Source organism: Trichomycterus rosablanca, chromosome 9 (assembly GCF_030014385.1).
Source record: "Trichomycterus rosablanca isolate fTriRos1 chromosome 9, fTriRos1.hap1, whole genome shotgun sequence".
Classification (NCBI taxonomy): domain Eukaryota; kingdom Metazoa; phylum Chordata; class Actinopteri; order Siluriformes; family Trichomycteridae; genus Trichomycterus; species Trichomycterus rosablanca.
Window position 1 is genome coordinate 40,775,478 of NC_085996.1, and position 25,841 is coordinate 40,801,318.

Sequence of the window (25,841 nt, forward strand, 5' to 3'; positions counted from 1 at the left end):
TGTGTTTTGAACAGCGAGGCAGTGAAGATACAGCACAGTTTTGGACGGACATTATTGAAGCGATGGATTATAACTACAGCCCGTCTGCTTTCAGAGGTACAGATTCATTTCTCTATAAACCTGGGCTGATTAATAATCTGCATTACGATTGCATTGTTCATTATTATTAAATATACAAGATGAATCAAGGAGCTGCCAGTATGATTAAAATGATTCATATTTAGTTTATATTATAAATATTTTAGTAATTATTATTTAATAAACTATTATTCTAATTATAAATATAAAGATGTAAAGAATACATTATTATTTCTACGTAAATATATTTTTCATGGAGCCACATGCTGCTCAGTAAGGCCACACCCGTGGCTAACAGGTGTAAACAATCATTTATAAAAAAAATTATAAATGCTTTGCTTTTATTTCTGTAGCAACAGTTTGGGGAAGGCTCTTTCCTGTTCCAGCATGTGTTGCCCTGTGCACCAAGTGAGATCTATAAAGACTTAATCTGAGTCCCAACCTTAACCCCACTAAAGACCTTTGGGATTGATTGTAGGAAAGACTTTGTCAATAAACATCAGTGTCTGACCTTAGAAATACTTTTTAATTCTCACATACACTCTCCACACTCCTAAATTATTCCTGAAGTGGAGAGGTGTGTGTGTGTGTGTGTGTAGGGGAGGTGGGGGGCGCGGGTACCATGTTAATGATAATGTTTTGGAATGGGGTGTCCAACAAGTTTATAATTAAGTGTTCACATACTTTTGGCCATTTGGTGCGTCATAAACAAACCAACAGATTTTATGATTACAGTTAAAATACCAGGGGTGTAAACAAACAAGCTGCTCTAGCAGCTAAAGTTTAAATAAAACTTAAACACATACTGATATTCACATCTACATTTACTAACCACATTCATAACCTCACTCACAAACTGATGTTTTAATGTTAATCCCTACTGGCCTGGATTTGATCTCTTAAATGAATTCATTTAAAAAGTCAGAAATAAAACCAGTCGTTTAATCTCATTCATGTCTCATGTTAAGAGGATGATAGTTCTGCTCATTTTTGCTTTATTTATTATTTTTTTATTGTTTTTTTGGGGTGGAGGTGCAGCTCCGTGTGTGAAGGATCAAGAACAGCACAGTGAAATAAACAATCAGGACTCGTGTTGGTAGTTAAACTGTTTATTTCAGTTGTTTACAATAATGTGCAACATTTATTCTGCTAATCCAGATTTACACAGAATTCAGTGAAACGATGTTTAATACTGAGAAAATCAAGTTTAAATAGAAATTCTGCATCATTTTATAACCGTCAAGCAATAACAGAGCACCATGTGAGGATGAATTCAGCACAAGCTTTTATCTTAATTCATTCATTCAGTGTTTTATCAAAATAATAAAAAACTTTAAATCTTCTTTTTGACACACAAACATTGTAGTGATCATAAACAAACCAATTTGTAAAATACTGAAGGACCTTTAAAGCACTGAAGCTTTATCGATTTACTGATGAATTTCGGAATCACGTGGAGGCGATCAGGAACCCAGAGAAGGAACAGTGGACGTTATCGTCGGCGTAGATGCCGTTGGACTGGTCGTCGGGTACCTGGACGTAGACGGTATCGCCCGTGTGCAGCATGAGCACGGTGCTACCTGACATCTGATCCAGGAAGCCCTTGTTGTACTCGTCGTATGAGAACAGAACCGGCTCACTGTTTTTGTAAAGAGCCACCAGGGCGTTTGCGCCGTTGACGTGCATGTGGAAGGCGAAGTAGTAAAATCCTGGAACCTGGCAGGTGAAGACTCCGGAGTGAGGGTCGTAGTGGTTCTCCCCGTTGTACACGATCTGGTTGAAGGCGATCGGGGTTCCTGCGCTGGGGTACGCTCTGGTCAGCAGAGCCGTGAAGGCTGACATGGGCGGCTTCATCAGCTCATGACTGACGGGCATCACTTCAGATTTGATGGGCATGCTCTTCTCGTTGAGGTAAATCATCTCGCCTGGTGGACCGGGTTGGCCGGGGGATCCGGCCGGGCCTGGGCGACCGTCCTGACCTCTGGCACCAGTGATTCCGGGAGGACCCTGTGGGCCAGACATGCCTTTGGTCATGATTCCTGCAGGGCCGGGAGGTCCAGGTGGACCAGTGATACCTTTGGGACCTGGAGCTCCAGTTTGCCCTGAAGGTGCAGATGGACCTCTAGGTCCTGGAGAGCCATTTTCTCCTCTGCTTCCTGGCATGCCCTGTGGGCCAGTGTGGCCCTTCATGCCCTGTTGCCCAGCGGCTCCAGGAGTTCCTGGTTGTCCTGAGTATCCTCTCTCACCTTTTGGACCCTGATATCCCGTAGCTCCAGTAGAACCTGGTGGACCAGCTGCACCAGGCGTACCTGGTTTTCCAGAGAATCCCTGTGCTCCCTGATCTCCCTTTTGTCCCTTTCCACCAGGTGCCCCAATCATACCTGTATCACCTTTAGGTCCCGGTGCACCTTGCTCACCTGGAAATCCCTTATGACCCTGAGCACCAGTTGGGCCCACAGGCCCGGGAGCACCTGTAGCACCTGTAAAACCAGTGGGACCTGGCTCTCCTTTATGTCCTGGGCCTCCAGGAGCACCAGGTGCACCTTGGTGTCCGGGAAGTCCGGCTGGTCCGGGTTTACCAGCACCTGAAAGACCAGGAGCACCAGGCTGTCCAGCTGGTCCTGGAAGACCTTTGTGTCCCATTGGGCCGGGCATACCTGGAGCACCATTCTGACCTGGTTTACCTGAGGCACCGATACCTGGAGCTCCAGCATGACCCTTTGGACCTTGTGCACCCATGGGACCTGGAGCTCCCTCCCTACCTGGCATACCTGGTTTTCCAGGTTCTCCAGGGTATCCAGATGGACCAGGCTTGCCAATTCCAGGTTGACCAGGCTGACCTGCAGGGCCCATAGGACCCATCGAACCAGGCGCACCAGCACTTCCTGGCAAACCGTGACCCGTTTCACCTTTTGGACCGGGCAGACCAGGGGCACCTGGTTGTCCTTTTGTGCCGGACTCTCCTCGGGGTCCCATTCCACCTGGCAGACCATGAGGTCCAGGCTTTCCAGGGGCAGAATAACCAGCAGGTCCTGGGCTGCCGGACGATCCCGGGGCTCCTCTCGCTCCCTGGGGTCCTACGGGTCCAGTATGTCCTCGTTCTCCTGGCATTCCACTGTCACCTGGTTTTCCAGGCATTCCAGGGCTACCAGACTTTCCAGGAGCACAATAACTGGTGGGGCCAGCGGGTCCGGGTGGTCCTCTTGGTCCTTGGTGACCCATAGCACTCATTCCAGGGGGACCAGGGGGGCCGGGAGGACCCTGAGGTCCTGGCTCACCTGGCATACCTGGTGCACCTGAAATTTCTAAAAAGAAAAGAAAGAAAAACAGAAAAAAACTTGAAGCATTTTGTCTAAAGTTTATGTGGTTGATGCATTGATTAATTGATCTTTACTAGTTAGAAGACGTAAGGGTGTGGGATCGAATCTCACTTCTAACATCCTGCCACTTTGTACATGAGAGTGGAAATGTTTGCACCCCAATTTTACCCAAAATCCACCAAACGTTTGATCATGGGCCTGCTGGTTTACACACCTGATCTGATGATAGAAACTCAGAACTGATTTTATAAAGAATTAAGTAATAAAATCTGAATATAAACTTTTATTTGTTGTGTTTTTTTAATGATAAGAACATCTTCTGACTTCTCTGTGCCCATTTAATAAGACGCTCTGATAGCGTGTGATCGTAGTGCATCGTTCACACTGTAGCCACGGTAACCCTGACATTGAACGTGTGATTCTCGGTGTAGGTTTTGGTCGTTTCCACCCAGTAATTTTTGGTAATTATGCTTCAGTAAATTGTTTATTTCTGCTCCGTGTTGCTGAAACAGTGGATGGTTTTGGGCGTGTCCTCATCCGCTCCTCTGTCCCACCGTGGTCACAGCTGTAAAGTTGGACACGTACCAGCCGGGCTAAATCCTGTATATCACCCCGCTACTCATTTACTGAGTCTGAAGCCACTACAGAGGGGTACACAGGGGTATAGAGGGGCACACAGGAGGACACAGGGGTACAGACGGGTACAGAGGGCCAAAAAGGAGCCAGGCAGGGACATGTAGCGGGGCACACAGGTACACTGAGCTACAGAAGGGCAGAGATGGTTCAGGGTTCACATGATGGTAGACCTGTTTCTTAAAGACTAGAATTTAAATTGTGATGTTACCCTGGCACAGTCACGCCCGTTCAGACTGGGTGAAGACGTGCCCACTGTCGATTTCTGCACTAAATCTAAAGCTGCTGGTTTTAACTTTATTCTGAATTATTTCTGGTGTCTTTTTCTTTCACTGCTTTCTTCTGTCAAATTCTTTTTCATTTTTATTTAGTTGTTTTTATTCTTGATTGTTTTAATCTTTGTCACACAGTCACTGTGGTGTGTGTTTATGTTCCTCTAAAACTCCTCTAAAGGTTCATCACATTAATAACAGCAGTGTTACAGTGACGCGACTCTGATTGTGATGGTGCACGATGTGTGTTATTGTGAGAGGTGTGTGTTATTGTGAGGTGTGTGTGTGTGTGTATTGTGTGTAGAATTCTTTTTCTTTGTATGAAAGTTGGGGTCAGAGCACAGGGTCAGTCATTGTACGTTACCTCTAAGGCCAGGAGAGTTAAGGACCTTGCTCAGGGGCCCAACAGAGGCTGCAGAGCAGAGCTGAGATCTGAACCCACAAGCTTCCAGTAAATAACCCATAGAACTACCCAGTAGGCTCCCACTGTTTCTCAGAATTGAGGTCAAGCTGGTGTTGGTGGGGTTTAAAATCAGCAACCTTCTGATTGCTACTAGTCTAGTAACTTAACCAGTAATCTACAACTGCTCAGTGTGTATGTTGTGTGTATAGTGTGTTCAGTGTATGGTGTATATTGTGTATTATGTGTGTAGTATGTATGTAGTGTGTTTATTGTATATTTAGTGTTTTGTGAGTACATATTGTGTGTAGTGTGGGTATATAGTGTATAGTGCGTTGTGTATATTGTGTCTATAGTGTGTATTGTGTGTATAGTGTGTTAATTGCACATTCTGTAGTGTGTGTGTGTAGTTTTTTATATTGTGTGTAGTGTGTATATTGCACATTCTGTGTGCATGTTGTGTGTATTGTCTATAGTGTGTATATTCTATATTCTGTGTGTATAGTGTGTATTGTGTGTATAGTGTATATTGTGTGTATATTGTGTGTGCAGTGTGTATATTTTGGTTGGAGTGTGTATAGTGTATACAGTGTGTATATTGTGCACTGTGTGTGCATGTTGTGTGTATTGTCTATAGTGTGTATATTCTATATTCTGTGTGTATATTGTGTGTGTGTGTGCGTGTAGTGTGTATATTATATACACTGTGTGTATGTACACACTCACCCTGGCCTTTTACTGGATATGACGGGCCTTTTTTGGAGTGGTAGTATCGGTCAGGCGTTGCTCCGGCTAGCGCCACCAGCAGGGCGAGAACACCCGCCACACGAAGATCCATCGCTCTCTCACTCTACCTAACAGAGAGAGGATTAGCATCAGAGTTAGCATAAACTTCTATACTACTCAATTCTACATGACAACACGAGTCTGGGAATTTAAAGTTTAAATCGTTAAAATCAGGTTTCTGTATCATAATGATTATAATTCTGGAATATTTAATAATAATAAGAATCACTTTAGATTTGGTAACGATTATAATAAAGATATTTTAGTTTTTATTATCACCTCTATAATCTTCCTCACACTGCTGCACCGACTCTCCACATCCTGCATCATTTTAATAAAAATTTAAACTCTAATAAAACTAATAAAAGTTCTACTACACTATAACTGATTTTAATCTCACAGTATCATCAGCATGCAGTAAAAAAAAGAGTTTTCTGATGATCAGTTACAGAAACATCACAGAATTTGGAATTTTGCTGAACCCCCCGTCCTCTCAGATCTCTTTATAACAGAGAACCTAAAGCGTCCCTGTGCTGCCCACCGTCCCCTCGCCCCACACAGTGTGCAGGACTGATGTGGTGCAGCTGAACCCTCACACACTGTTGATCTGTTTTGTGGCTCCTGATGGTTTAAACCTGAACAATATTTGATCTTCTGGACATTTTGGTTCCTTTTATACTCAGAGCAGGAAACAGAAACCCTTCCACATTAGGACACGGGTGAATAAACTGCACTCTGCCTCCATCTCCACAATTACTACTTTAAAATTAGGACCTGAAATATATGTCAGAACTGAGACTTTATCTCGTGAGTAAACATCCTGCCAGTCAGAACCTGCACAACCTGCACCCTCTCTAAAAACTGCAATAATAACAAAAAACCAAATAATATAAAATTAAATTCTACAGGTGATAATCAGCATGAGTCCTAATGATGCCCCAGCAGTGTGCCAGTGTGTACTCACCCTCAGGCCGGAGCTCCCGTCAGCACCTCGCAGAACTGTGTACCCGCCGCCGTCCGAGCTGTATGAGCGAGTGGGTGTGTGTGTGTGGGTGAAAGTGAGGATGTGTGTGATGTTGCTGGTGGCTTTTGGGTTTTTATAGCAAATCCCTGCAGCTCCCAGCCTCAGATCTCCTCCTCCCCGCTTTGTGATGTCAGACATAATGAGGGGTGTGATGCCCGCGCTGAGGGCACCGACAGGATGGTGTGGTGTTTCCCCTGGCACCAAACTCCCACTTATCTCCACTTATCCTTTCACTGTACGGTTACTGCAAACGCAACACCTACTAACACCCCCTTTATTAAGCTAAGAGAGGATATTCAGGATAAACACACACACACACACACTGGACTCAGGAGCATCATGCATCAGGTTCCATGGACACTGATGTGCAATGTGGTGTAAAGCACACCAGCACTGGACATCTGTATGGAAGCACATTAATGGAGTGAAGGATTGGACCTCATGTACAGTGTAGAGAGGAATGCTGTGGGTGTTTCTGGTGGGACCTTGACCCTCACAGACCCTGATGGTCCCTTGACTTTACCCAGTGACCTTTCAGGAGAACCATGTACTGTGGTAACATCTTGGGGAATACTTCTTCCTGTTTCTCTCTAAACTGAACCCTAGCCAACACCGTTAGAATGAATCAGAACTCTGACTGTGAGCAAAGCCATATCACAAATCAACACTGGCTAATCTTAACCTCACTAATTCTTCTGTTGCTGAATGAGAGTAAATCCCTGCAGTTATGTTCCTAACGCCTGGGGGAGCATTTCCTCAGTGCAGCTTGCAGATGTAAATATAAACAGAACCTGCAGTAAGAACTTGGACCCTGATCAGCGTGGAGGTGTTTGGTTTGTCCTGCTTTAGTCCTGTTTACATGCTGCTATATTAAACCAGACTTATTTAGTCCTGGAGGTACTGATCCGGACCGAGTGGAGAGTTTTGATTATTTTTTGGTTTCTTTGAGACGCCGCGTCTGCTCCAGCTTTCTATTTATTTATTTGTTTGTTTGTGTGATTGCGGTCTGGACCACCAGGGGGCGGAGTTCAGGGCTCTTTTAGCCGGCTGTGGGAAGCAGCAGGCCTGCGGTGGGACTGTGGGATATTTTTGGACCCTGAGGCGGCCCCGTCTGAGTAACTGCAGGGATCCTGATTTAACTCCACGCTAGCACTCAGAATAAATCACTTTTATAAGTGTAGCGCGTGTAATCTAGCGAGCCGCGTGGATTTTACAGCCATGTTTATCGGATGTAACACCGTGACGAGTGGAAAATCACAGTTCAGTATTTTCATTCTCTTACTGTAAATGACTGAGCGTCACGTGTTTCTCTCATTTTATCTTTATAATAATAATAATAACACTCGAGTCCAGAGTTTACAGACGCGTGTTTTAATAATTACAGCGACTGTTTTTTATCTGATGGTTTATAACGCTGGGTAACATAATCGACCTCCTGATTCCTCATCAGAGATTATGAGTCGAGCTGCTGACTTCTCTGTGCTCCTATAAACAGGGACAGTTTGTGTCCACAGTCGTGTTACTGAACCAGAAATGAAACTTCTGCTTTTACATTTACAGTTTCAGCATTTATCAGATTTTATCCAAAGCAACTTACAGTTGTGACAGTATACAGTTTAAGCAATTGAGGGTTAAGGGCCTTGCTCAAATGCCGCAAATATAAACGTAAATGGAGGTGCTGATGTTGGTGAGCTGTGTTTTTGGCTGGGCAGAGTGAGGGGGGGGGTCTGGTTCAGTGGTGGTGGTGGGGGGTCTGGTTTGGGTTTAGACGATGATGCTCATTGTGGTTTGGTGGGTAATTTAGTCCTGACTAAACATTTTACTCTCATGTGGAAAGTCACAACGTGGACACTGACTGGTCTGAAGGATTCTGAAGTCCATGTGTTAATGGTGTTTGTGAGTGTGTGAGTGTGTGTGTGTGTGTGTGAGAGAGAGGGTGTGGGTTTTTGTGAGGGTGTGTTTGTGAGTATGTGTTTGTGAGTATGTGTTTGTGAGTGTGTGCGTGTTTCAAGATTTAAGATTATTTTTATTGTCTTTTTTTATTATTTTATTGTACACCAAGGTGCATATAGAAGAAAGTAATTACGTGTATAAAATATATACATATATAAAATAGTAATAAACATGTATAAATATGTAGGACTGAAACAGGTACATCGTTACATATAATAATATTTACATGCTGAAAAAGTTGCACATAGTGGTTATTACACATAATGATTATTGCACTTTCATTTATTGCACAATGTGTGTGTGTGTATGTTGGTGTGAGTGTGTGTAAGTGTATGTGAGTGTGTATGTGAGTGTGTGTGTGTGTGGTAATGAATGGTTTGGTGTACTTGGAGTCTCAGACGTGACGTTTCTCACTTTTATTTTCTGTTTTTGCTTTAATTACAGTTTTGGTTCATAAGCAAATTAAACTTAAATCAGCGGTTCTGTTCCAAACCCTCCCTCCCTCACTCCCTCCCTGCCTCCCTCACTCACTCACCGTCTTTTAAACTCGACGCCACTCCCAGAACCAACTGATGTCGAGTTTTAAAGACGTTGAGTTTCGAGGTATTTTTCCCATAAGGATGTTTGGAGAACCTGTTAATGCGTCCATGGTCCCGTGGAGCTGCAGATATTTTAGTCTCATGTAAAATAATGAGGTTGTTTTTGACACTTAAACACTGAAAATAACACAAATATAATATAAACACACTGAAATACAATTACTAACAGTTACACATCAATAACAATACAATAAAAGCTGCACTTTAGTTTTACTTCTACATGATTGATGTTGGAATACCGTATTCCCTTCAGCACCGGCGCATTCACATTCGCCGAACAAAGCGACAGTCGCACACACGTCCAGTTTAAGGGAACAAATTTCTCCATGAAGGGCGTCGAGTTTCAAAGATTTAGAGTTTAGGGGACGTTGAGTTACAGGGTATCGCTGCAGAACAATAAATCCAAAATAGTTACAGATAAAATTAAATAAAAATGAAGACAGTGCAAACAGCGATCAGTCACCCGCTCACTCATCTCAACAGGACATCACTATCACTCCATCAGTCTATCACTCACACACACACACACACACACACACACACACACACACAGTTTTTGGTGCTTTGAAGTTTTGTAGAGTTGAACTTTGCTGCTGATTCAGACGTTTATTTATTTCCTTTTTCCTGAAGTGTTTATAAGTGCTGGTCATGAACTCAACATGTGAGTGTGTCATTTCCACACACACACACACACACACACACACACACACACAGGCTGGTTCAGGCTGAATGGCTAGAATAATTGTAGGTTGATGGAGAGTGTGTAGTTAGCGGAGGAGCTAATGTGGCTTTGGTTTGTACAGATTTAGTTCTTTAATAAAGCGGCACAGCTATAAACTCTGGGTGTGGGTGCATGTGTACACCTTACAGCCCAAAATATACCATCCCTACTTATATATTACCCACAATCCTGCACTCAGCAGCTACCTCCTCAAAAACATCACTGGGTAATTATTTTAGATTAAACTACTTTTATAGAGTGAGAGAGAGAGAGAGAGAGAGAGAGAGAATATAACAGGAGACGCCGGTCTGGATTTTATTATTTATAATCATGCATTTAAATCTCACATGTAACTTTTAACTACGACATTCAATTTAATACGAACATTCAATAAAAGCTTCTGTTCTTTTTATTTAACATAAAGAGTTTAATGTGGGTTTGTGTTGGACTGTTAGTGCAGATAATATTACACGTATATTATTTAAATTAAAGATGTTGATTAATGTTAAAGCGACTGAGCTGAAGCTTTTAGATCTGTTATTTGGTGGAATGATGGAGACTGGTCGAGGCAATGAACCAAAAATATAAGAGTAATATCTTAATTTCCTTCAGGATTAATAAATTATTTATATTACAGTATCTGCACTAACAGTCCAACACAAACCCACGTCAAACTCTTTATGTTGCATAAAAAGATCAGAAGCTTTTATTAAATATTTTACTGAAATTCAGTTGTAGTCAAAAGTTTGCGTACACTCTGGGCCGCTCAGGTGGCGCAGCGGTAAAAACACACGCTGGAACCAGAGCTGGGATCTCAAATACATCGTATCGAGTCTCAGCTCTGCCTGCCGGCTAAGGCTGAGCAGCCACATGAACAACGATTGGCCTGTTGTTCAGATATGGGCGGGACTAAGCCGGATGTGGTCTCTCTCTCATAACTAATTCAATTACGACCTCTGCTGGCTGATTGATGGTGCCTGCACAGAGATGAGAAAAGAGTGCTGTCAGGGTGTGTCTCTCCGTACACAACACTGAGCTGCACTGCATCCCCTGCATTGCAAGGGAGAAAATGCATAATCAAAATATGCATACACTTGAAATTGTAATAACTGTGAAATAAAATAATTGTTTTGTTTTTTTCTATTTTATTTCTGCATTTTCTCCCAATAGTCAGTTTGTCTTCCGCTGCTGGGGGATCCCCGATATTTGGCAGTTGGGTATATTCTTCTTGTTCCTCAGCCTTTTTGTCCCGTTTTTCGGTTACGGGGTCGGCATTTCCGGCTTCTTCCCTTTAGGGGTCGCCGGCGGGATTTGGCACAGTTTTTACGCCGGATGCCCTTCCTGACACAACCCTCCCTATTTATCCAGGCCTGGGACTGGCACTACAATGCACTGGTCAGTGCATCCCAGCGGCTAGGTAACTATGGGACAATTCAGTGTCTCCAATTAGCCTAGTGGCATGTCTTTGGACTGTGGGAGGAAACCGGAGCACCCGGAGGAAACCCACGCAGACACGGGGAGAACATGCAAACTCCGCACAGAAAGGACCTGGACCACCCCACCCGGGGATCGAACCCAGGACCTTTTCGCTGTGAGGCGACAGTGCTACCCACTTAGCCACCGTGCCGCCCTTTGGCAGTTGGGTATATTGCCCTTAGCGAAACCCTTTTTTCACCCATGCATTCTGCACAGGCGCCTCTCTATCTGCCAATCAGGGTCCTTACACAGTGTTTGAAGACCCCGGCCACATATTCCAGTCATCCCGCCCTGCAGACACTGCCAGTTATGCCCGCTAGATGGCGCCCAGCCGACCGGTGGCAACGTCGAGTTTAGAATATCCCGCTGCTCCACCTGGGCGCCGGAATTGTAATAACTTTTATGTGACTGAATAATAAAACTCATGTTTTATTTTATTAATTTTTTCCTTTATTACGTTTTTGTGGATTTTTGGAGAATCTGCTGGTTTAAAAAATATACAGACAGTAACATGATGAAAGTGACTCTGTAGAGAGTTCTATACTTTATTTTTACTTTGTACAATGTTCTCCTGATTACTCATTACTGAGTATAATTAACTGTAGCTGCTGACTTCTCTGTGTCCGTATAAATAGTTTGACTGCACTCATTAAACTGAACCACAGGCACTTCAGTGTAAAAGTCTGTAATGTAGGGTTAGGGTTAGTACAGATTATAAAAAGTGAAAGATAGATTTAGAAACGGGATCTGCTGCAGTTTTGAGTAACTTCAGCTTCTAAAATCTTCTGTACAAATAAATTCCTGTAAGAACAGAGTGTATTTAGAGTAGGTGTCGCCCGTTTCCTCCTCAGAGACACAGATCCTATAATCCTGAGATTAGAACCAAACAGAGGGAACTGCTGCTCTTCTGTATTTGAGAGATTAAAGGCTGGCTGATTGTGATCTGATATTTATATAGAATGAAACTATAATGTGTAAATAAGGTTGAATTTAGTTCTGTCACGCACAGCAGTGTAGAATTGAACATTAGTTCTTTAAATACTCTGATCTCAGCTCTATTTTCTCTGGCGTGTAATCAGTGTGAGCTTCAGACCCTCATTATAATGACTGGTGGTGAATCTTCCACTTTAATTATCATAACTTTATATCATTATATCGTTATGATTTCATCCCGACTCTGAGGGGATTTTTTACCAACACACCCACCAGAGCGCTTCCTTTTTAACATGAGGTGCACCTCAGCATGTCTGAAATTACACCACATCCCATTCAGGACGTCCTGCACTATTTCAGGAGCTCCAGCATGTGCTCAAAACATCACGCAGAAGTGCATGCAGGGTAGTCTTACAGTCCCATAATGCACCACTGTAGCAACTGGATACCCACAATGCACCGTGATACAATACTCAGAATTCAGATTGAGGGTAAATAAGTATAAGTAATGTATATGTGTACAGAAGGTGTTTACTTCAGCCCATCAATACATTTACTGTTCATGACATCAAAATCTACAACCTCAAATCAGAAAGAGTTGGGACAGTATGAAACATGCTAGTAGAAACCCTGCAGTGTTTCTTGAGTTTACTTTTACTTAAAAAATATGCATTTTCCATACTGTCCTAACTCTTTCTGATTTTTTGGTTGTAAATGTAAAGATAATTTAGAGCAGATTAAAGTTATTTATCATAAATTCATCTGCACGTGTGCAGTACAATGAGATAATTTTTCTGTGTACCACAGCTTGTTAGGAAGCTGGGCTCAGAGCACAGGGTCAGGGTCACTGTAGGGCCTCGCTCAAGGGCCCAACGGTGGCTGCATTGCAGAGTCGGGATTCAAACCCAAGCCCTCTAGTTGGTAACCCACAGCTCTACCCACTAGGCTACTACTGTCTCATATCATCCCACTCTGTCTGTTTATATATGTACAGAATCCTTTTCCTGCTTCAGCATTACTGTGTGCCTGTGCACAATGTGAGGGTGACAAAGATCATGTGTGGAGAAACTTCAATCACCTTCACAGAGCCCTGACCTCAATGCCAACGAACACATTTGGGATGAATTGGAACATCAACTGCACAACGGTCCTTCTTGTCCACCACTAGTGTTTGACCTCAGAAATTCTTTGTCTAAATAAAAACAAATTCCTTCTTGAGTTAAGTTTGAGGTGGGATGTGATCCAAGTTCATATTAAAGGTCAGGTGTCCACATACTTTTGGCCATAATTTTCTCATATCTGGAGATAAATCTGAAGCTGAAACACATTTTGCATGTTTTAGAAGGTAAAAGGAACCCAGAGAACCTGACAATAAACAAATGAACTTTGGGAGAACATGCCAAATGTTTCCCAGTAAGTGGCTGAGGGCAAGTTTCAAACCCAGGTCTTTAGGACCCTAGTGCTGTGTAACATCCACTCTACCTACCCCATAACATTATAATAATAAAGCAGTGATACACAGCTCTACAGTCCTGGGGTTGAGCCCTGACCCGTTTTATTTAGCTTCATATTTATAAATCTCAGTTGTATTAGCAGGTCTGAACCCTCGAGGTCTGAGAGGTTCTTCAGGTTCTTCTGCTCGTCAGGTTTGGATTTTGTGGTGATTCAGGTGTTAAATCTGTTCTGTTTGATCTGAGTTTAGTTCTAATCACACAGCAAACATCTTTAAACTGTCGCACCCACTAAATGCACCAATTAGGAGCCACTTTTAGTCTGAAGCCTGAGACTCTACGCTTCAGTTCTTACTCAATCACACAGATCTTCTCTCCCCTGTTTGTACTGCACGACTCCACAAAGACCTCTCATCTACAAAAAGATTATAATTACATCTGAATCTTCTCCTGGATTTACCGCCTCAGCTCATTTAGCATGATCCTAACTGAGAGGATAAACACACACACTACAGGGCCAAAAATATGTGGACACCCTCTCTACCTGCTGCATTCTGTTAATTCAGTCACATCCTTTATAACAGGTGCATAAAATCCACTGCAAACAAATGTTTGTGACTGTGTGTGTAAGTGTGAGTATGTGCATGTGTGTGTGTGTTTGTGTGTTAGTTTGTTGCCAGGGTGTGTGTGTGTGTGTGTGTGTGTTTTAGTGTGAGTATAAGTGTGTCTGGGTTGGTGTGTGTGTGCTGTGTCTGTTTTGTGTATGTTGTGTGTGTGTTAGTGTGTGGCGGGGTTTGCGTGTGTGTGTGTTAGTTGATTGCCAGGGTTGGGGTGTGTGTGTGTGTGTGTGTGTCGTTACTGTATTTTCCACACAGCTTATAAAAGTTCATATATAGGAGGTGATGACACGTCTGTAGTTAAACTCTCATATAAACAAATGTATAAATACAGTGTTTTAAACACACACTGTTATCATGGATACACACACACACATACACACACAAACACATACACACACTCACACCCCAAGCTCATGCAACCATTAAAACATACATAAAACACCAAAGCCCTGATGTACGCCCGTGTGAGTTACAGTTTGTGATTTATGAGCTGCAGTTTCAGCTGCATGTTGAATGCACACAGTAAGCTGTTATAAATCATGTGACTGCGGTAGTTGATATGAGATGTAGTTTTATAAACGTATTATAAATGTTTTATTTATATTTGTAGATGAACAGTTTTGATTACAGAATTTATTTGACACGTTTGCACATGTAGAGTTTTGTCATGAGTTTGTGCCTGTAGAGTCGATCCTGCAGAAACACATCATATCACACAACCCATTCAACTGTGTGACTTTGTAATAACCTGTGTGTGTGTGTGTGTGTGTGTGTGTGTGTGTGTGTGTGTGTGTTTTATGTGAGGGTCACAGTTACTGATTTAAACGCGTCTAAGCTTAAAACAGCAAACCATGTTTATCTGCATAGCATTGGTCTGTGGTGTGAGTGTTAAAATCTGACAAAAATAAAACTGAGAAACATCAAACAGTGGGAGAGTAAACAAACTGATGAAGTATCCAGCCGGACAAGTAACTAACCTACTAACTGACCAACTGAGTGACCTGTAGAGTCGGATTCTGTTTAACTGACAAAGAAACTGGGCTCTCACAGAAAGCAGTGATCCATTAGGTTAATATAACGTTACTGTTAGGTTAATATAACGTTACTGTTAGGTTAGGGGAACATTACTGTTAGGTTAATATACACTGTGTGCACAATTATTAGGCAACATAGTTACATAGTTTGACCATATCATTTATATGCATATTTTCCAGCTCCAAGCTATATACACTTGAATGCTTATTGGATTTAAGCTTATCAGGTGATGTGTATTTGTGTAATGAGGGAGGGTGTGGCCTAAGGAAATCAACACCCTATATCAAGGTGTGCATAATTATTAGGCAGCTTCTTTTCCTCAGGCAAAATGGGCCTAAAGAAAGATTTAACTGACTCTGAAAAGTCAAAAATTGTAAAAATTCTTTCAGAGGGATGCAGCAGTCTTGGAATTGCTAAGATATTGGGGCGTGATCACAGAACCATTAAGCGTTTTGTTGCAAATAGTCAACAGGGTCCCAAGAAATGGGTTGAGAAAAGAAAACGCAAATTAACTGCCAAAGATTTGAGAAGAATCAAACATGAAGCTACCAGGAACCATTGTCCTCCAGTGCTGTCATATTCCAGAACTGCAACCTACCTGGAGTGCCCAGAGGTACAAGGTGTTCAATTCTCATGGCCGAAGTAAGGAAGGCTGAAACCCAAACACTACTGAACAGGACACACAAGTTAAAACGTCAAGACTGGGCCAAGAAATATCTGAAGACAGATCTTTCAAAGGTTTTATGAACTGATGAGATGAGAGTGACTCTTGACGGACCAGATGGATGGGCCCGTGGCTGGATCAGTATCGGGCACAGAGCTCCTCTTCGACTCAGACGCCAGCAAGGTGGAGGTGGGTACTCCTGTGGACTGGTATTATTAAAGATGAGCTTGTTGGACCTTTTCATGTTGAAAATGGACTCAAAATCAACTCCCAAACCTACTGCCAGTTTGTAGAAGACACTTTCATCAAGCAGTGGTACAGGAAAAAGTCTGCATTTTTTAGAAGGACCATGATTTATATGCAGGACAATGCTCCATCACATGCATCGAAGTACTCCACTGCGTGGCTAGCCAGCAATGGCCTAAAAGATGAAAGAATAATGATACGGCCCCCCTCCTCACCTGACCTAAACACTATTGAGAACTTAACTTTCTTAATAGGAGATTTACGGCGAAGGAAGACAGAACACCTCTCTGAACAGTGTCTGGGAGGATGTGGTTTCTGCTGCACAAAAAGTTGATAGTCAACAGATCAAGAAACTGACAGAATGGAAGGCTTATGGCTGTTATTGAAAAGAAGGGTGGCTATATTGGTCACAAATTTTTTTTTTTTGAAATGTCAGAAATGTTTATTTGTAAATTTTGAGTTGTTTGTTTATTATTCTCACTTTAACAGATAAAAATAAAAAAGTGAGATGGGGATATTTTCATTTAGCTGCATCATAATTCTGCACACATAGATATTCTTCTAAGAAAGCCAAAACATCACTTTTACTTTCTTAAATATTCAGGTTTGAGGTTTATTAACATTTTGGATTGACCGAGAACAATAATAAAATTATTCAATAATAAAATTCATCCTCAAAAATACAACTTGCCTAATAATTGTGCACACAGTGTAATGTTACTGTGAGGTTAATATAATGTTACTGTGAGGTTAATATAATGTTACTGTTAGGTTAGGTTAATATAATGTTACTGTTAGGTTAATATAATGTTACTGTGAGGTTAATATAATGTTACTGTGAGGTTAATATAATGTTACTGTGAGGTTAATATAATGTTACTGTGAGGTTAATATAATGTTACTGTTAGGTTAGGTTAATATAATGTTACTGTTAGGTTAATATAATGTTACTGTGAGGTTAATATAATGTTACTGTTAGGTTAGGTTAATATAATGTTACTGTGAGGTTAATATAATGTTACTGTGAGGTTAATATAATGTTACTGTTAGGTTAGGTTAATATAATGTTACTGTGAGGTTAATATAATGTTACTGTGAGGTTAATATAATGTTACTGTGAGGTTAATATAATGTTACTGTTAGGTTAGGTTAATATAATGTTACTGTTAGGTTAATATAATGTTACTGTGAGGTTAATATAATGTTACTGTTAGGTTAGGTTAATATAATGTTACTGTGAGGTTAATATAATGTTACTGTGAGGTTAATATAATGTTACTGTTAGGTTAGGTTAATATAATGTTACTGTTAGGTTAATATAATGTTACTGTGAGGTTAATATAATGTTACTGTGAGGTTAATATAATGTTACTGTGAGGTTAATATAATGTTACTGTTAGGTTAGGTTAATATAATGTTACTGTTAGGTTAATATAATGTTACTGTGAGGTTAATATAATGTTACTGTTAGGTGAGGTTAATATAATGTTACTGTGAGGTTAATATAATGTTACTGTTAGGTTAGGTTAATATAATGTTACTGTTAGGTTAATATAATGTTACTGTGAGGTTAATATAATGTTACTGTGAGGTTAATATAATGTTACTGTTAGGTTAGGTTAATATAATGTTACTGTGAGGTTAATATAATGTTACTGTGAGGTTAATATAATGTTACTGTGAGGTTAATATAATGTTACTGTGAGGTTAATATAATGTTACTGTTAGGTTAATATAATGTTACTGTGAGGTTAATATAATGTTACTGTGAGGTTAATATGATGTTACTGTTAGGTTAATATAATGTTACTGTTAGGTTAGTATGTTACTGTTAGGTTAATATAACATTACTGTTAGGTAAATATAACATTACTGTTAGGTTAATATAATGTTACTGTAAGGTTAGTATGTTACTGTTAGGTTAATATAATGTTACTGTTAGGTTAATATAACATTACTGTTAGGTTAATATAATGTTACTGTTAGGTTAGTATGTTACTGTTAGGTTAATATAATGTTACTGTTAGGTTAATATAACATTACTGTTAGGTTAATATAATGTTACTGTTAGGTTAGTATGTTACTGTTAGGTTAATATAACATTACTGTTAGGTTAATATAACATTACTGTTAGGTTAATATAATGTTACTGTTAGGTTAGTATGTTACTGTTAGGTTAATATAACATTACTGTTAGGTTAATATAACATTACTGTTAGGTTAATATAATGTTACTGTTAGGTTAGTATGTTACTGTTAGATTAATATAATGTTACTGTTAGGTTAATATAACATTACTGTTAGGTTAATATAACATTACTGTTAGGTTAATATAACATCACTGTTAGGTAAATATAATGTTACTGTTAGGTTAATATAATGTTACTGTTAGGTTAATATAATGTTTCTGTTAGGTTAATATAACAATACTGTTAGGTTAATATAACATTACTGTTAGGTTAATATGTTACTGTTAGGTTAATAGAACATTACTGTTAGGTTAATATAACGTTACTGTTAGGTTAATAGAACATTACTGTTAGGTTAATATGTTACTGTTAGGTTAATATAATGTTACTGTTAGGTTAATAGAACATTACTGTTAGGTTAATATGTTACTGTTAGGTTAATATGTTACTGTTAGGTTAATATGTTACTGTTAGGTTAATATAACATTACTGTTAGGTTAATATGTTACTGTTAGGGTAATATAATGTTACTGTTAGGTTAATATAACATTACTGTTAGGTTAATATGTTACTGTTAGGGTAATATAATGTTACTGTTAGGTTAATAGAACATTACTGTTAGGTTAATATGTTACTGTTAGGGTAATATAATGTTACTGTTAGGTTAATAGAACATTACTGTTAGGTTAATAGAACATTACTGTTAGGTTAATAGAACATTACTGTTAGGTTAATATGTTACTGTTAGGTTAATATAATGTTACTGTTAGGTTAATAGAACATTACTGTTAGGTTAATATGGTACTGTTAGGTTAATATAATGTTACTGTTAGGTTAATAGAACATTACTGTTAGGTTAATATGTTACTGTTAGGTTAATATAATGTTACTGTTAGGTTAATAGAACATTACTGTTAGGTTAACATAACATTACTGTTAGGTTAATATAACATTACTGTTAGGTTAATATAATGTTACTTTTAGGTTAGTATGTTACTGTTAGGTTAATATAACATTACTGTTAGGTTAATATAACATTACTGTTAGGTAAATATAACATTACTGTTAGGTTAATATAATGTTACTGCTAGGTTAATAGAACATTACTGTTAGGTTAATATAATGTTACTGTTAGGTTAATAGAACATTACTGTTAGGTTAATAGAACATTACTGTTAGGTTAATATAATGTTACTGTTAGGTTAATAGAACATTACTGTTAGGTTAATATAATGTTACTGTAAGGTTGAATGTGCTACTGTGGTACTTGTGATTATTTTAAGCTGTCGTGGTTCAGGTCGAGTTTATGAGTGAAAATTCCAGTCTGCACATTTCACCTCATTCAACTAAATCTTTTAAATCACCTTTAACAAACGAAATATTCCAAACTCCACTTTAATCATCATCATCATCATCATCATCATCGCTGCTAAATTCTGCGTTAGTCTGATCAGCACTTTCAGAGCCAGCTGAGATAACATCACCATAACCTGCTTCTGTGGAGGGGTCACTGCAGCGCCCCCTGCTGATCACACCACCACACTAAAATGATTTAAATACATTTCATTTAGAGTTTTACTTTTTCATTAAAGACTTGTAATAGGTACAGGTATATGGTAAAGTGTTGGACATTATGGGGGGCCAGGTTCACGTAAAAACATATTCACTCACTTAATTTCCTCTACTTTTGCTCATTTGTCACATTTAAGTGTTCACCCAACTGCTGCAGAATCCACCTGCGGTTGAGCTTTAGGTCATGAACTGACAGGTGGACATTCTTGTTTTTGATGGAAACAGAGCAGCCTCAGACCATCACACTACCACCACCATGTTTCACTGTTTGTATGATGTTCTTATGGTGGAATTCAGTGTTAGCTTTACACTAGATATAACGAGACTTCTAAAAAGATCCCCTTGACCAGATTTTAACTGTGGTTAAACTGGGTCATGATCTGGCTGGTAGCTTCTTTCACTTCTTCATTCTGAATCTCCTCAGAAGTCTTTACAAAAAATAAATTGTGTTTTATTCATGCAAAGAAATTCAATATAAATAATGGGTATTGGGTGGGGGCACATAAAGACATAAATTAGTGGGGTTAATACTGTTTATTACTAACTCACCCACCCACTCGGATTGAAAGGAAACTATTTGTACTGAATCGGAGTTTGTGATGAAATAAAATGTATAGGTGGAATATGGCGCCCTCGTATGGTGCTAAAGGAGAACTCTGGTTAGATTTCTGCATTTATTCATTAGAGAATTAATGTCAGTTACTCAGGCGCCCTCTGTCAGTCACAGGTCCTCAAACACCCCCCACCCTTTAATGCACCCTGCATTTATTCATTGCCGCTTGAAATTAATCAAACACACTACAGACAGAGGGCGCCACTTTATCAGTGAGAAGCCGTGGTCACTTACCCTCTTACACACTGGGCCGATCTAGTGCAGCCAATCCACCCTCTGCATGTTTTTGGGGTGCTGGGAGGAAACCCACTATGACACAAGAAGAACATGTTAAACCAGCACAAATCAGTAAGTTATATTGGTGTGATTACAAGTTTCAGCTCGGGAAACTGAGCCTTTGTGTGCAGTTCTCTATTACTACCACACGAGGGCGCCACACTATCAGAATCCATTAAACGCTTTGCTGAGTCTCGTTTACACCACAAAACATTATTTATTCACTTAATAATGAATCTTTTTCTTTATCACTGACCGACAGTTTTCTTTATTTTGGTCAGGGATGCAGTGGGTACTTAGCCTATCCTGGACAATAGATTTCCATCAGGATGTCACTTGAAGGCTCAGTAACTTCAGGTCTGAAGATCATGTGTGCAAACAGTTGATCTGTAAAAGTGGTCATTTTAGTGTGATTGAATATGTGTGTGTGTGTGTGTGCGTGTGTGTGTGTGTGTAGAGGGCAGAGGGTGGTACTTTCCCAATGTAAAGCGGGACCCTGGACGGTACCTGCAGATTTGTCCTGAAGCAGTGCGGCGCTGGTTAAAAACTCTCAAAGAAAACAATAAAATCCTGCTTCTGATCACCAGCTCTCATTCAGACTACTGCAGCCTGGTGTGTGAGTTCGTACTGGGGTGAGTAAACCTATAAATCATTAAAAACACCTAACACCCTGAAATATACTGTGTCCACATGCATGAATGTGTGTGTGTGTGTGTGTGTGTGTGTAGGAAGGATTATAAGGATCTATTTGATGTGATAGTTACTAATGCACTAAAGCCAGGATTCTTCTCTCTAAAACCCCAGCAGAGGCTCTTCAAAACCCTGAGTGAGACACACACTGTAACACTGATACACACTTTAATACACACTGTAACATAAACACACACCTTAACACCAATAAACACAGTATTTTTGGCCAGCATAAAAAGATGGTTCATTTAAGGATGATTATTATAATACTATTTGCTGACTCTGACTCTCTCTCCCTGTGTGTTGGTCTGTGTGGTGGGAACACAGTGGGTGATGTGGAGAGCTCTGAGGGTTTGGTGTGTTTAGAGAAACCTGGTTGGTTCTCTCAGGGTAACTGGATTCATCTGCGGCAGCTCATCAGATCTCTCACTAACAAACAGGAGCCAAAGGTAACGAGGGTTAATCAACAGCACATAAATAATGAGATGTGGAGGCTTTTGTAAGTTTTTTTCTAATAACACTGAAATTTTTATAAAAATTTAATAAAATTTAAATAATCTCATTATAATAATAATACTGAAATGAATGAACTATTGTTGAATAAATATAAAATCAACATTTATATAAAAAACTTTTTTATTAAACTGAATAATTAGCATTTAAATTATGTTAACTAGATAACAATCAGTAAAAAGTGTGTGTATTTGTGTGTGTGTGTGTGTGTGTGTGTGTGTGTGTGTAGATGGTGTATTTTGGGGACAGTATGCGTTCAGACATTTTTCCAGCTTGTAAGTTTGGTAAGTTGGAGACGGTGATGATATTGGAGGAGATGGAGGGAGAGGGCGTGGCCACCGAGAATGACAAAAGCATAACCTCCAACCAACACACCAATCAGAGCCCTGCAGAGAAAAAGGCCAAATGTGAGGTGAGTAATAAAAATATTGTGGGCTGTGTCCCAAATCACAACCAGTTAACCTACAGAGTAACGATTAGAATGAAATATGATGATGTCATAGTTTCTGCTGGCTCCGCCCCTCCAGTCTGCATCAAACATCTGGAACAAGAAACATCAACATTAAAGTTTCTGTTACAGCACAACTGAATAGAATTAAGATCTGATCTGAGTTCTACATAAACATTCTATTCAATATTATTACCAGTGTAATTAATCTCACACTAAACACTCCTGTGTGTGTGTGTGTGTGTGTGTGTGTGGTGTGTGTGTGTGTGTGTGTGTGTGTAGGAAGGGTGTATCAGGAGCCCTTCAGCGGTATCTCAGCAGTGGGGTTCATATTTTTTGGATGTTCAGAGGGACGAGAGGGGAGAGGAACGACCCACACTGACCTGGTCCTGCAACTCTGTTCACCAGTACTGCACTATAGCTGTACCCAGTATAGAGTGTATAACAGGTACACACACACACACACTCACACTCACCAGTACTGCACTATAGCTGTACCCAGTATAGAGTGTATAACAGGTACACACACACACACACACACACCAGTACTGCACTATAGCTGTACCCAGTATAGAGTGTATAACAGGTACACACACTCACACTCACCAGTACTGCACTATAGCTGTACCCAGTATAGAGTGTATAACAGGTACACACACACACACACACACACTCACCAGTACTGCACTATAGCTGTACCCAGTATAGAGTGTATAACAGGTACACACACACACACACACACTCACCAGTACTGCACTATAGCTGTACCCAGTATAGAGTGTATAACAGGTACACACACACACACACACACTCACCTGTACTGCACTATAGCTGTACCCAGTATAGAGTGTATAACAGGTACACACACACACACACACACTCACCAGTACTGCACTATAGCTGTACCCAGTATAGAGTGTATAACAGGTACACACACACACACACACACTCACCAGTACTGCACTATAGCTGTACCCAGTATAGAGTGTATAACAGGTACACACACACACACACACACTCACCTGTACTGCACTATAGCTGTACCCAGTATAGAGTGTATAACAGGTACACACACACACACACACACTCACCAGTACTGCACTATAGCTGTACCCAGTATAGAGTGTATAACAGGTACACACACACACACACACACACTTACCAGTACTGCACTATAGCTGTACCCAGTATAGAGTGTATAACAGGTACACACACACACACACACACACTTACCAGTACTGCACTATAGCTGTACCCAGTATAGAGTGTATAACAGGTACACACACACACACACACACACTCACCTGTACTGCACTATAGCTGTACCCAGTATAGAGTGTATAACAGGTACACACACACACACACTCACCAGTACTGCACTATAGCTGTACCCAGTATAGAGTGTATAACAGGTACACACACACACACACACTCACCTGTACTGCACTATAGCTGTACCCAGTATAGAGTGTATAACAGGTACACACACACACACACACACTCACCTGTACTGCACTATAGCTGTACCCAGTATAGAGTGTATAACAGGTACACACACACACACACACACACTCACCTGTACTGCACTATAGCTGTACCCAGTATAGAGTGTATAACAGGTACACACACACACACACTCACCAGTACTGCACTATAGCTGTACCCAGTATAGAGTGTATAACAGGTACACACACACACACACACTCACCTGTACTGCACTATAGCTGTACCCAGTATAGAGTGTATAACAGGTACACACACACACACACACACACCAGTACTGCACTATAGCTGTACCCAGTATAGAGTGTATAACAGGTACACACACACACACACACACCAGTACTGCACTATAGCTGTACCCAGTATAGAGAGTATAACAGGTACACACACACACACACACACACACACACACACACACACACTCACCAGTACTGCACTATAGCTGTACCCAGTATAGAGTGTATAACAGGTACACACACACACACACACACACCAGTACTGCACTATAGCTGTACCCAGTATAGAGAGTATAACAGGTACACACACACACACACACACACCAGTACTGCACTATAGCTGTACCCAGTATAGAGAGTATAACAGGTACACACACACACACACACACCAGTACTGCACTATAGCTGTACCCAGTATAGAGTGTATAACAGGTACACACACACACACACACTCACCAGTACTGCACTATAGCTGTACCCAGTATAGAGTGTATAACAGGTACACACACACACACACACACCAGTACTGCACTATAGCTGTACCCAGTATAGAGTGTATAACAGGTACACACACACACACACACATGAGTTCATTACTCTGTCAGTATGAGCTTGTGTGCAGTATTAACACTTCCTGTTTGTTCTCTGTAGAACTTCCTTTGGATTATAAGTTTACGTCTTTCTCGGCGGACTCCAGTGTTGCTGGTTATTACCCATCACCCCCACATTCACTGCTCAGGGGGGTGCAGTCCTGAATAAGTGTGTAGGTTGATCTGTGTGTCATTTTGAATACATTTAATTACATTATAATAATTATTATTATTACACATGTTTATGTTTTGCTTTTAACTAAACAGACGTGATTTTCAGTTTTTAGTCACAGAATGTTTTCAGTAATAAAGTCACTTTTACTTCATCATTCTTATTTGGAATTTATGACATCATTTTAATTTTGTATTGTTTTTAATATTCTTTTTTATTTCTATAAAGTTGTGTAATAAGATTTGTTTGTTTTACACAATAAAATGTTTTAACACTATTTTGTGTACCGAAGTTTTTACAGTGTTGTTTTGTTAGCTTAAGAGTGTGTACAGTGTGTATAGAGTGTGTGTGTGTGTGTATAGTGTAGTGTGTAGCATGTAGTGTGTGTGTGTGTATAGTGTAGTGTGTAGCATGTAGTGTGTGTGTATAGTGTAGTGTGTAGCATGTTGTGTGTGTGTATAGTGTAGTGTGTAGCATGTTGTGTGTGTGTATAGTGTAGTGTGTAGCACGGTGTGTGTGTGTATAGTGTAGTGTGTAGCACGTTGTGTGTGTATAGTGTAGTGTGTAGCATGTTGTGTGTGTGTGTGTGTGTGTACAGTGTAGTGTGTAGCATGTGTGTATAGTGTAGTGTGTAGCATGTGTGTGTAGTGTGTAGCACGTTGTGTGTGTGTATAGTGTAGTGTGTAGCATGTAGTGTGTGTACAGTGTAGTGTGTAGCATGTAGTGTGTGTGTGTAGCATGTGTGTATAGTGTAGTGTGTAGCATGTGTGTGTATAGTGTAGTGTGTAGTGTGTGTGTGTATAGTGTAGTGTGTAGCATGTGTGTGTA

General features: G+C 40.3%; 2 protein-coding genes across 2 annotated transcripts in view; one reads left to right on the forward strand and one right to left on the reverse strand.

Annotated features, from left to right (window-relative positions):
• Positions 1-25,191, forward strand: part of nt5dc1 (5'-nucleotidase domain containing 1) — a 34,098-nt gene extending 8,907 nt beyond the window's left edge. Inside the window, exons 6-12 of the mRNA XM_063001499.1 lie at positions 15-96; positions 21,319-21,493; positions 21,590-21,687; positions 21,879-22,000; positions 22,294-22,476; positions 22,795-22,960; positions 24,903-25,191. Coding sequence (XP_062857569.1) covers positions 15-96; positions 21,319-21,493; positions 21,590-21,687; positions 21,879-22,000; positions 22,294-22,476; positions 22,795-22,960; positions 24,903-25,006 — 930 coding nt within the window. The 3' untranslated portion in view covers positions 25,007-25,191. The remainder of the gene's footprint in view (positions 1-14; positions 97-21,318; positions 21,494-21,589; positions 21,688-21,878; positions 22,001-22,293; positions 22,477-22,794; positions 22,961-24,902) is intronic.
• col10a1b (collagen, type X, alpha 1b) lies at positions 1,528-5,541 on the reverse strand. The gene is made up of 2 exons (XM_063001498.1): positions 5,430-5,541; positions 1,528-3,383 (listed from the first exon to the last, which is right to left on the reverse strand). The coding sequence occupies exons 1-2, from the start codon at positions 5,539-5,541 to the stop codon at positions 1,528-1,530; spliced, it is 1,968 nt and encodes a 655-aa protein (XP_062857568.1).
• Positions 25,192-25,841: the final 650 nt, after the last annotated feature.